General features: G+C 35.5%; 1 protein-coding gene across 3 annotated transcripts in view; it reads left to right on the forward strand.

Moving 5' to 3' along the window:
- The window catches only part of LOC113053159 (sodium leak channel non-selective protein), an 85938-nt gene that overhangs the window by 9880 nt on the left and 63469 nt on the right, over positions 1–12589 (forward strand). For all 3 annotated transcript variants that reach the window (XM_026217942.1, XM_026217944.1, XM_026217943.1), the window contains 7 exons: positions 1084–1167; positions 1271–1410; positions 1500–1628; positions 4983–5134; positions 7627–7769; positions 8350–8454; positions 12360–12446. In XM_026217942.1, the coding sequence (XP_026073727.1) occupies positions 1084–1167; positions 1271–1410; positions 1500–1628; positions 4983–5134; positions 7627–7769; positions 8350–8454; positions 12360–12446 (840 nt within the window). The remainder of the gene's footprint in view (positions 1–1083; positions 1168–1270; positions 1411–1499; positions 1629–4982; positions 5135–7626; positions 7770–8349; positions 8455–12359; positions 12447–12589) is intronic.

Consider the following 12589-nt stretch of genomic DNA (forward strand, 5'->3'; position numbering starts at 1 on the left):
GTGGCTATTGTGAGGTCTAATAGTTTATAAGCTATCCATTTAATAAATCATGTTTGTGGGTAATGTAAGATCTGAGCACCATATCAAATACCAGGAGATTTCTGGGCAGATGTCTTGGGAGAACAAGTGCTTCAGCGACCGAAGTATCTCTATCAAAGAAAAGCCACCAGTTTGTGAATACAATCTGCACTCAAGCAAACAAACCTGAGCATGTCACACCTCTGATGTCATTACCTGTGCACCAGCTGTATGTGTGAATAGCTAGTTGACTTGACCAACCCTGTGATGTCACTTGCTGTGTGACATGCAGCTATTTATTTAAATCAAATCTGTAATGACCTTATATGTATTAAGAGAATATATGGAATATTTGTGTGTTAAAACAACCCTGGTAAAAACAGGAATATTGCTATTTCCCCCCTATTTTAAAATACTTTTTCACATGGTCCTTCATTAATCAGTCTAATATGCTGATTGAAAACAGTTGTGATGCTCATGTTTTGTTTTGTTTTGTTTTGTGGAAACCATGAGACATACATTTGAAATAAAAATCAATTAGTCACATTAGAAATTTGAAATGAGTTAGTCACATTATAAATGTCTTATTTTATTTATCAAACCATGAATTTACAATAGAACTATTTTAAATTAACTTTTGAAAGCTTTAAAGAAATGCTTAAAAGAGACCAGTAACATTAATGAAAATATATAGGCATGTTATGCATCCACTACCTGAATATAAAGTACTCCTAGCTCCTGTTATTGGTTTGTCTTTATTATTATTACTCAATAATAATATTATTTGTCTTTATTATTCACTCAACTCTTTGTGTGCTTTTCCACTAGAGACATAGTTTGATAGCTCTAAAATATTTTTTGTACCACTTCTTTTAGGTGTTTAGGGCACACACTTGTTAGGTGATGCGTGGCAGGATAAATACTGCTCACCCTTCTGTTTGCTGAATTTTGTCTGCTCTGTTGCTAACAGCTGCCACAATTATTCATTAAACTGGCGGACCAGCTGCCACTCACCAGTGGACTTTCCTTTACAGCCTGTGTCTTATCACCTGCCTCTGTTTCCAGGGAGAGAACTCCTATGTTAAAGACCGCTGGTGCATGTTTGATGGCTTTATGGTGGTCTTCCTCTGGGTCTCACTTGTGCTTCAGGTAAGGAGATTATTTTACAAATAAAATGTTCCTTTCAAATTAAAAAGAACTGAGCTCCATATGTAACGCCGCTCACCCACTTGTTCATCTGAATGGTCTCAAGGTGTTTGAAATAGCAGAGATTGTGGACCAAATGTCACCCTGGGGAATGTTACGCATACCGAGGGCCCTCATTATGATCCGAGCCTTCCGAATCTACTTCCGATTTGAACTGCCGCGTACCCGCATAACCAACATTCTCAAGTAAGAGCCCCATGAGCAAAAAAGAAAAAATAATTTGACAAATGTCAGCTTGTTTTCACATCAGCCACATAAAATTCACTTCCTTTCAGGCGATCAGGGGAGCAGATCTGGAGTGTGTCCATTTTTTTGTTATTCTTTCTGCTCCTGTATGGAATCCTGGGGGTTCAGATGTTTGGAACCTTCAATCATCACTGCGTCACTAATGATACACAGAAAGGGTAAGAAAGTTTCATCACTATTCTTTTTAAACTATGGAGCCTGTTGTTACCACAGAATAAAAAAAATAAAAAGGTAACTTGATGACTTGATATCTCATAATTCTGACACTTTTTCTCAGAATTCTTATATATATACAGTAAATTAAATATAAATTCCTTGAGATAACATCTCACAATTCTGCATTTATATCTCACAGTTCTGACTTTTTTTTCCTCAGAATTATGAGTTTACATCTCGCAGTTCTTTTTTTTTGTTTTCTCCACAATATAAAAAATAAAAAAGGTAATTTCAACTTTTTATTTAATTTTAGTTTATTTATTAATATCACATTTATTTTTGCTGTGTTTATATCTCTCAGTTCTGAGAATTGTGAGAAAAAAAAAATGTCAGAATTGTGAGATAAAAACTTCCCATGGTAGAATTTTAGATCCAATAAAATCAGCAGTCTTGGATTTAACTTAATAGCCCAAGAAGTTAAGAACTTCTCTTTTTGTGGTGAGCTTTATCCCACTTCTTGTGGTTTATTATCCCTGGGATGAATCAGGTGATTTAACATTATGCTGCAGTTTTTCCTCGCATCAACACAAGATAAGTAGTATGCGTCTGTTGCTGTACACCTCCCACACACATCTGTTCTTTGGAATATAAATCCCATCAGCAGCTGTAAATGGTATTAATAACAGATCATCATTTTCATCATGTGAAGTCACGGCTTCATAAATACTAAACAGTAAGAACAGCCACATTATATGATATGTTTGTCTGAATTTTTAATTTCACATGGAGGCGTTTGATAAGCCAACAGAAATTCATGGCTAAAAATGAACAGTAAATCTTGCTGGAACACTTGCACGCATCGCAACTTAAGGGTGTGACGAAAGCAGGGTTGAGCGCCATCTTAATGCAGTGTGTGCATAGAGTTGTGGAGGTGGTTCTCTTTTAAAACCCAGGCCTATTTAATATTCCGTTGCAAATGAGTGGCATGTCAGAGCCGGCTATAAAACAAAGAGTCTAAACCATCAGCAACAGAGGAGTGTGCTGAGCACTAATCATTATAATTAACGTTTCCTGTGTTGCCTGGGTGTTGTGCACATGCTCGCCTCTTTTCAGCAGCCTGGCCTCCACCTATGTGCATGAGAGAAAAGAGCTCCTATATTGAAAGTCAAGATATCTCACCCAGACCTTGACATTCAACATATTATCATTCAAAAGGGTATTTGCACAGGCAAAAGAATATTGCCTGCCATATAATATATGTATACGGGCAGGATTTTCCTGCATCATGCAAGTGGAAGTGTATTTCAGAAAAACTTGTTGTTTATCTTGCAGAATTACAGTACGTGTCCTAGGTGCAGAGTAGCAGGGATTTGAATCACACTGGGATTCAATGGAATTAATTCGCAAGGGAGTTTACTAGACTTGTGTCTGTTAGGGATACATTAGATTTGATGTCATAGCGTTTTATTTTTCAGGTGCCTTAATATGGATGAAAACAGACCGCATGACTTTGCCAATCATCACCTTGTTCAGAAAATGTCCCACATATTTCTCTCAATTACAGACATAGAAAATAGTATTTTACTGACAGGTGATCAATATGATACAATATCTCTATGTCATTTAAGTGTAATTTTTTATTTAAGTCATAGAGAAAAGAAGAAATATTAGTCAAAAGGCATGTCCATTTTCAAATAAAACTAATAACTTATGGTGTTATTAGTATCTTTTGAGTTGAGTTTGTTATCGTTTTTCACAGGGATGATCTCTATGGTGGATTAGTTATCACTGTATAATTAGAGCTATTTTGATTCGCTTTGCCTCTGATTGGCCTTTGTGATACTGCAATCAATGTTCCCTACTCATTTCAGAGTCTTTAATAAACAATTTGAAAGTATGTCTGGCTAGCCAATTTGAAACCATTAATTTTCATTAGAGACATCAAGTGGCTCCTAAAGTAACACCTGTGGCCCAAACTAAAGCTGTCTGTGTGTATTAGAATAGATATACGTTTACCATCTTTCCAGATATACCATTTCTATTAATGTCAATATAAAAAAAAGTTGTAATTTATTTTTTGGAATGCTAAATACTGTTTTGTTCATACAGTTCAGTTACCAAATAGAACAGATACAGTCTGTAACCTAAGCAACATATAAAATCACCTGAGAGCATGCAAATAGTAGGAATTTTCTTAAAAAAAAAACAAACAAACAAAAAAACAATTCCATGAAGCTTCAATACAAATGTTATTTGTCACTGTAAAACAGTACTCTTAAGAGAACAGGATTGAGTTAAAAAAAACTTTTTTCTTGTTAAATATCTGAACACCCTTAAAACATTAAAGGGATAGTTCCCCTTCAGTTCCTGGTCCCCATTGACTTACATATATATTTTTTTCATACTATGGATTGGAAGTTAATGGGGACCAGTAACTGAAGGTGAACTATCTCTTTAACATTTATTACATATATTGAGAGCTTAAACTGCTTAAGACATTGGGACTTGTTTTAAAACAATATATATATATATATATATATATATATATATATATATATATATATATATATATATATATATATATATATATATATATATATATATATATATATATTTTATTTATTTTTTTACCTTTTGGCAAATAGTATTTAATGTATTTCATGTAAAAAAAAAAATGTTCCAATGAATATAATTTAATTTAATAGATGATTCCTGAATGAAAGTCTTCTCAAATAACTGTTTTATTAGAATCAAGTCACAAATACAGTGTGTGTGTCAATGAGAAAAACAGAAAAACTGATTTAAACAAAATTGTTACTTGACTTAAAACTTAACTTGATTTCTTTTCATTGCCTTTTAATTGTGTTCTGCATTAAATCTCAACTCAAAACCAGTTTTAGCTGTTGACATTACTGAAATTGGATTCCCAGCATGATTTGCACGGGACTTAGTGTGAAGAGTAAAAATGTCATTATTTTGGGAAAAGATGGAAAACGGGTATTTTATGTTTTTCTTTCTTAATTTTCGTGTGTACTGGGTTTATTGCTAAAAGTATTAATGCAAGTAATTAATATTATGTATGATATACAATATAGTTTTATTTATTATACTTCTTTAAATATTGATTTACTTATTTAAACTCCTGTATCATGTATAGGGAAATTTGAGTCGCACCTGTTAGTGAATACGGTTGTCAGTCCCAAAAGCTAATTGTGTAAATGTTGCCAGAGAGGAGCAGTATAACACTGTTAGTCTGTGAGAAAACACCAGATGGCCTCTTACAAAATAATGGTTAATTTGATCAGATTTAACATTTGATGATGATTCTTTGGAAACACACTCTGGTCTATTTCCAGTAATGTGACATGGAACAGCCTGGCGATTCCTGATACACACTGCTCTCCAAATGGGGAGGGTTATCAGTGTCCGGCAGGGTTTAAGTGTGTGGATCTGGAAGACTTGGGACTCAGCAGACAGGAACTCGGATACAGTGGCTTCAATGAGCTTGGTGAGTCATTGTGATGTTTCACATTTGTCCATCTGCCATGATAAAAATGTTTGTAATTTTGTTTAGTTTCTGTGAGTTTTAATTATTGGTTTTTCTTTATCTCCAGTTTACACTGAAAAGATTGCACTGCTGTTGCTAAAAATGATGAATTATGATTATTATTGAATTATTTCCTCAAAGCCATATCGGACACCCATGGCATACACCAAAATCATTATCCCTGGCCTTTTTACTAGGAAATTTAAAGTCGCTTGTCTTAGTTTTAGTTGTCTGTGGAAAATTAAAGCATCTTTGCCCTTTGTAATTATTCATAGTGATTTAGAGCAATTAAGTCCTTTTTTGACTAAGTTTGATTAATTGTAGCATTGTTGGCTGAAGCGTTTTTAGTTAATGTATGCATAATGCGCAAGCAGACATACACAGATAAATGCCCTCTGTTGCTGCATTTAGGAAATGTATTATTTTCAGCAAAGCTTATATTTCAAGCATCGTGAAGGCAGCTTCACAAATAGACCAGTTTATTTAAGCACCTTGATCTATACAAACCACCATGCCACATTTTTATCGCTCCCATTTGAGATAAATCCACTAGAAAGGTACAGAGCAGTGCCACTAATCTCCAAATAGCCATGAAGGGAGGCTTTATCCTAAAAATTGTTTTGAACAGGCTTTCAACCATTGACTTACAGAATATTGACATCTGCGAAAGGGCCCTTCTTCGTCCTCTTTATAGAGTTCAGTACACAGATAAGTCATGTGTAAGTCAACCAGAACCACTCCTGCATCAGTGATCTGTCATCCATTCATCCGCGTTCACAGTAAGGTTTGCAGCCTCAACAACAATGCCTTTTTTGGGCTTCCAAGATTCAGGGATGCAGAAACATGAAGTACAATTGGGAAAAAGTCCAATGTTTGGGTTAATGCATTTTTATTTTTCTGCTGTTCCCGTTGGACTGACAACATTTTCACTGACTCCACCACAAAATTAAAGACCATGTTTTTATTTATTTATTTAAACAAGTTAATTATTTAAATGCATCTCGTTTAATTACATTAAAAGTCTAATTTGTGTCGGTTTTATTTGAATTAAATTAATTAAAAACTATTAACTACGCTGTAGGAACTCAGTCAAATCTTTTGGAATATTAGTGTTTAAGGATTGCTGAGCTATTGTTTTTTTCTTCTTAGAAATGTAGGTCCTAGTATGCTCTAGAGTTTATTTTTCCATTTTTATTAGGCATCACTGGCCACAGTGACTTATTCTTAAGTGATTTTTAATGGGAGTCCTTAGTCTGCCAAGTGCATTTCCCTCTAATTCATCCAGGTAAAGACTCTGTAAAATTTTGTTCTGAAGTATGTACTTTATCTAATGTGAATTCCATATTGATTTAACAATATATATGTTTTGAGAGAAAGCCAAGTGAAATAGTGTATTTCATTAATATACTGTACTGTAGGTCCATGTAAAGTATATGATGTCTGGTTGGTGAAGCTAACCTTTACAGACCTCTGCCAGTGTCCTTGGCACATTTTGCCTCTGGACCTGGTGGGAAATGGCAGGAAGCAGAATTTAGTGGCATGATTCCTGCTGGGCTTTGGCAGCCAAATCACAGCACAGCATCATGGGTCACTGTGAGTGCAGAGATAACATCATTGAGGACTTGGAAGTAGAAAGCACCACACTGTCTGGATGTCAATTGTTTATGATGTATATGCTTTTTAAGTAACAGTGTAATTTTTGTATTATTTATATACTATTGTATCTATAAGTATTTTGAATTCAGTTTTATTTGTACATTTATAAAAAAAAAATTAAATAAAAAAAGTATATTGAAGTTTGGTTTAAGTAATTTATTGTGTGATGGCGCCACAATGACATTCATCCATATTCATTTTTAATTGTATGGAAAAGACAATGAAATGCTTTTTTTCTTTTTTTTTTTAAAGCCAAACATCTCCTTTTGTATAACACATGGTTTGGAACTGTGTGAGGGTGGCTAAATAACATAATTACTAAATAATACTGTAAACAACAGCAGATTATTAATTTAAGTCTCTTGGGGATTTGTCCTCTTTCCTCTAATTTTTTATGAATAAGTTTATGATTTAACACTTGTATGATTAAAAAGACATAATACAACATAACCATGAAAGCAATCTTTCCTTGAGTGTGTAATGTAGTTCTTCATTTAGCCTAGTTCCTTTGATACACAGATACTGTTACTCTCCAGCACAACAAGCACCAAAGAGCACTTCAGAAGTCAGAATAACCATCTCATTCAGCTGTTTGGAGAGAGAAATGCATAGCTGGGTAATAGGAAGCATCTGACAAGGTTCACTAATGCCAAGACTGTGTTTATGTCTGAATATTTATGTCTCAGTGCCCATCCGGACCTCTCTGGGGGCACAAGAACATCTTAGACACGGGCTCCTCCCCCTCCTCTGTCTTCTCATGTCCCTGTCATGACCCTGCTTGTTGTCTCCTCTTTCAGGCACCAGTATATTCACTGTATATGAGGCTGCGTCTCAGGAGGGATGGGTCTTCATCATGTATCGAGCCATCGACAGCTTCCCACGCTGGCGCTCATATTTCTACTTCATCACTCTCATCTTCTTCCTCGCCTGGCTGGTCAAGGTGAAAAAATCCTTTTCTTTTCACACCAGCGATCTTCAAAAACTTAGTCATAATCTGCACATGGGTCCTCCTTCATTTTAGACATAGAAAAGTGAGGGTTATTCTAGGTATCTAATATATTTTGTGTTATTATATATTGGACCTTATACAGTATACAGATATTTTTTTTTTATTTGAAGCTTTTAAAGGTTTATGAAATATGCCCCATTTATTTTATATAAAAAAGAGACAATCATATTTGAAAAAATAATTTATTTTTTACATTTAATAAATTATCCTTGCTGAATAAAATATTAATAATAAAAAAAAAAAAACTGAATCCAAACGTTTGAAAGGTACTGTGGACCTTTTTTATTTACACAGGTAAGGAAAGTTTGTGGTTCAATGCAAATTAAGCTCTATTGATAATCTGCATCTTTTGATTACTAAAGGAAACCTTTAAAAAACATCCATCAGTTTATAAAATATAAAATTATAAAATATATATATATATAAATATATGTCAGACAACAAACATAAGCAATGAATCATTTATGGCCCTTCATTAATTCTTTTTTTTTTTTTTTACTCATGTTGCCAGAACGTGTTCATCGCTGTGATTATAGAAACCTTTGCTGAGATCAGAGTGCAGTTCCAGCAGATGTGGGGGTCCCGGAGCAGCACCACGTCAACAGCTACTACACAGGTAAACCAAACACACTCACACACATGTGCACAAAAAGCGAGCTTTGGTGTATGATTCATTTCCCACACTTGTTCATCTCTTTAATCAATATGTATGGGCAGATGTAATTAAACCAACTAAAGCAAAAATACTAAAACATTCAATATCAGCATTTATGATTATTAAGCACAGACCAATACACACGGACATCTGAAAGAATTCTTCCCATAATTCCCTGGAGGCTGTGAGTCTGGCTTCTGTGGCCTGCAGCAGGCAGGATACACCCAACAGCAAGCTGTTCTTTTAAAAAAAAATTGGCTGCTTGTCAGGTGGGTGCCTCGAACGGCAGAGAGAGATCTGATTGGGCGGCTGGCAGACTCAAGGGTGAGTCATAGAGGAACGCTGCTAAAAATGCAACAGACCGAAAGAGAGGAAAAGTGTGTGTGTGTGTGTGTGTTTGTTTGCAGTTCTGTCATTCACCCTAAATTTGATGTGACTGATCAACTTTAAGGATAGAGAGAATCAATTAAACCTAAATGTTCTTGCTTTCCTGCCTGCAGTCCTCTCCTGTGGGGAAACCTGTCCTGTTGATTTTATACAACCATCACCTACATAATGTTTGGTGAGAAATTCACACTAACCGAGCTAATGGTGCAAATGCACAGAAAATCTGGAGTGGAGGCGTAGTGTGAAAAGTTGTGTGTGTAATTGTGTGAACTGAGGCATAGTGTCTCCCTGACTGCGTCAGTCACAGTGCCAGAGACAGTCCTGGAGCAGAGCCTTGGAGGCTGGCATGAGTGAAGCTGGCAACACTTTTGTCAGCACAAGAGTGACCTGACCACAATTATTCAAGTCTTATGGCTGTAGAAGTTCCCTCTGGGTAAAATAATGACTATAGCACACAACATTTCTTCCGGCACTGCTTTAAGGGAGTAAATCTCATGAAGAAATATCTGATACATGTGATCTCAGAATGAAACTTAACAAAAAACAAATCACAAAGAAAACAAAGGATCCCTAAAATTATGATCACTGTAATCCAAAATAAATCTTATTATTGTTAATGTTTTGTGAATGATGCTTACCATGGCTACATGTATTTATTTGATCAAATAATTTTTTCTCTATATTAATATACATTTTAAAATGACAGTTATTCCTGTGATGGTAAACAGAATTTTCAGCGGTCATTAATCAAGTCTTCAGTGTCACATGATCCTTCAGAAGTTACTCTAATGTACTGATTTGATGCAACAACAACAACAACCAAAAAAAAAAAAGAAGAAGAAAAAAAATCCTATTATTATCAATGTTAATTATTTGATAAGTAGAGTGTTTGAAAAACTATTAATCATTTAATTCAGTTGTTTCGATCTGTCCCATTACTACAGGTGTAAAGTGAAAGCTTTTAGGAGCAGCAGCAGCTTACCCTGACCGAGTGCTGAGGTGCATAGTGCTAAAATTGCTAATGCTCTGCTGTTTCCATAGCTTCAATATTCCACTGGCATTAAAATCAGCACAAAACTATGCAGCTAGAGCTTCATGGAATAGGTTTTCATGACCGAGCTGCTACATGTTAGCCTCACATCATCAAGAATAAGATAAAATAATGTAAAACACGCCACTACTGTATTCTGGAGCAGTGGAAAAATGTTCTGTGGATTGATGAATCATGCTTCTCTGTTTGACATTCTTGATGGGTGAGTCTGGGTTTGGTGGAAGCTACTGTAGGAGAATGTGTAATACAGTGCCCTCCATAAGTATTGGAACAGTAAAGACTAAATAGCTTTCTCTGGTGTGAAATCAAGACATTTGGAAACATGATTAAAAGATGAATATGCGACAAAACTACAGAATGTCACATTTTATTATTAGGTCTTTCAACACATACCAAATAACCAAATATTTTAAGAAATAAAATGGACAGCACTTTTATGGTTCATACCACTATTTGATGTGAGCATAAGTATTGGAGCAGTTGAGTTGAAGGCAGATGTAAAAGATTAAAATTTGATATTTAGTGACCGAACCAGACTCTTATGCTTTGAAATGCTTTTCCCCAGACTTTAATGCAGCCAGTTCCAACTGTTGCTTGTTTTGGGAAATTTCTGTCTTTAGTATCTTCTTCAGCTGGTGAAATTAATGTTCAATCGGTTTTAAATCTGGAGATTGATTTGGGCAATCTAAGACTTTACATTTCTTTGCCCTGATAAAGTCATTGAATAAACTGGCAGGGTGTTTTGGGTCATTGTCCTGGTCCAATATGAAGTACTTTCTAATGAGTTTTGTGGCATTTTATTGAATATTGGCAGCCAAGATGATTTTGTACCCTTGCAAATTCTTTCTGCTACTGCCGTCATACATTAAGTCATCATTAAAATTAAGAGGACCTGTTCTAGAGACAGCCACACATGCCCATGCCATGACACCACCTCCACCAAGCTTTACAGATGAGGTTGTATGCTTAGGATCATTTTCAGTTACCTTTTTTCTCCACATTTTGCTTTCCAATCACTTAGATAAAGGTTAATATTTGTCTCATCTGTCCATCATCTCTACTGGCTCACATTTGTGAAGAATCTTGCCTTTTTATTTTTTGTGCTGATCAGAGGTTTGCATCTTGCTGTGTAGCTTCTGAGAAAATAAATCTAAAGTGTGAAATGTCGAACCCTGACTGTCCAGGATTAAAAATTACACTGAGTTAACAAATTAAAGTGTGAAAAGCCCAATAAGACTCTTTATAATTTTTAAGGCAATTTGCCCATGGAACTATATGATGTATGTGCTTCAGATATAACTCATGCTGTGTCCTTGAAAAAAAAAAAAAAACTTTCTGTATCTTAATTTTAATTATACTGAAATGTCTATGAAGATATGAAGAAAGATATCTAAGGGTACACAAAACCTTGGTTTATTAAGTGTTAGACAAAAAGACTTGGAATGATGCCTTTAATCTGAGAGAAATAAAAGTAAAATAAGGTTCTCTGGGGGCCTGATGATACTCTTGGGCAAGATTTGCACCATCCTTTTTGTGACTGGCTTATGAAAAAATTATATAATTCAGAAAGACCCTTAAGAAGATTACCACATGGACGGCAAAGTTATAATTACAAGACTATGAGGGGAAACTTTTAAAATATCTATTTATGTAGGTAACCTTTTTTAATCTGTCAGAGCTGAAGGGGCATTGTCAGCTTAATGACTGTCATTTCTCAAGGGTTTAATTGGTTATCTATTCTTCTGAACTGTTAAAAGACAGACATAAGTGGAACAGCAGCAGTACACATTAGGAACAGCCATAAGCAGACTTACACTTCTAATGAAGGGTTTGGGATATGAACAATGGGAGGGGCTCACAAAATGTTGTCTGAAGCTTGATATATATTAAGAAAATGTACGGCAACATTTAATATGTGATATAGACATGTATATTCAAGTACAGAGCCGTCTGACAATTCTGAGCTGTGTACATATGGATATGAGTAGCCTCTGTTGTTTGCCAGATTCAAGGTGCCTGCTGTAACATTGCCTCCCTCCTCTAGTCCCTGTTGTCTCCGCTGCTGTCTCCTTGTATCCTCGTCATGTGAAGTCATGGTGCATTTAGATTCTGAAATGTGAATAGATGCTTGCTGGATCATGAAGCCAATTTCTTGTGACCTTGCCAATGTTTATGAAATGGTGAAGAAGTTGGTGGACAATTCCATTGAATATCATGTAATTGCCCGTTGTTTTCAAGATTGTCAGTTGTCTTCGAAGCCCTCTTTTTTTTTTTTTTTTTTTTTTAATTATTTGATGTCAAATATGTATTTTGATGGCATTTAGTTTGGTGTGAGTGTGTATTAACAAAAACTGCTTATCATTCACAGTTGTTAACAATCTCTCTCTCCTTTCTTTTCCTCTCTTTCCATCTCTCCTGCTGGTGGCAGATGTTTCACGAGGACGCGTCTGGAGGATGGCAGCTTGTGGCTGTGGACGTGAATAAACCACATGGCCAGGCGCCTGCTTGCCTCCAGGTACCAGACATGCGATTTAATGACACTGATGCCCCCGAACATCAGCACACCCTCAGTATTGCCTGAATGCCACATCTAATGATACACTGCTGTGTGGGAGTGCAAGTAATGTGCTGCAGGTGGCCTGAACGCAGTAGCCACAT

Source organism: Carassius auratus, chromosome 34 (assembly GCF_003368295.1).
Source record: "Carassius auratus strain Wakin chromosome 34, ASM336829v1, whole genome shotgun sequence".
Classification (NCBI taxonomy): domain Eukaryota; kingdom Metazoa; phylum Chordata; class Actinopteri; order Cypriniformes; family Cyprinidae; genus Carassius; species Carassius auratus.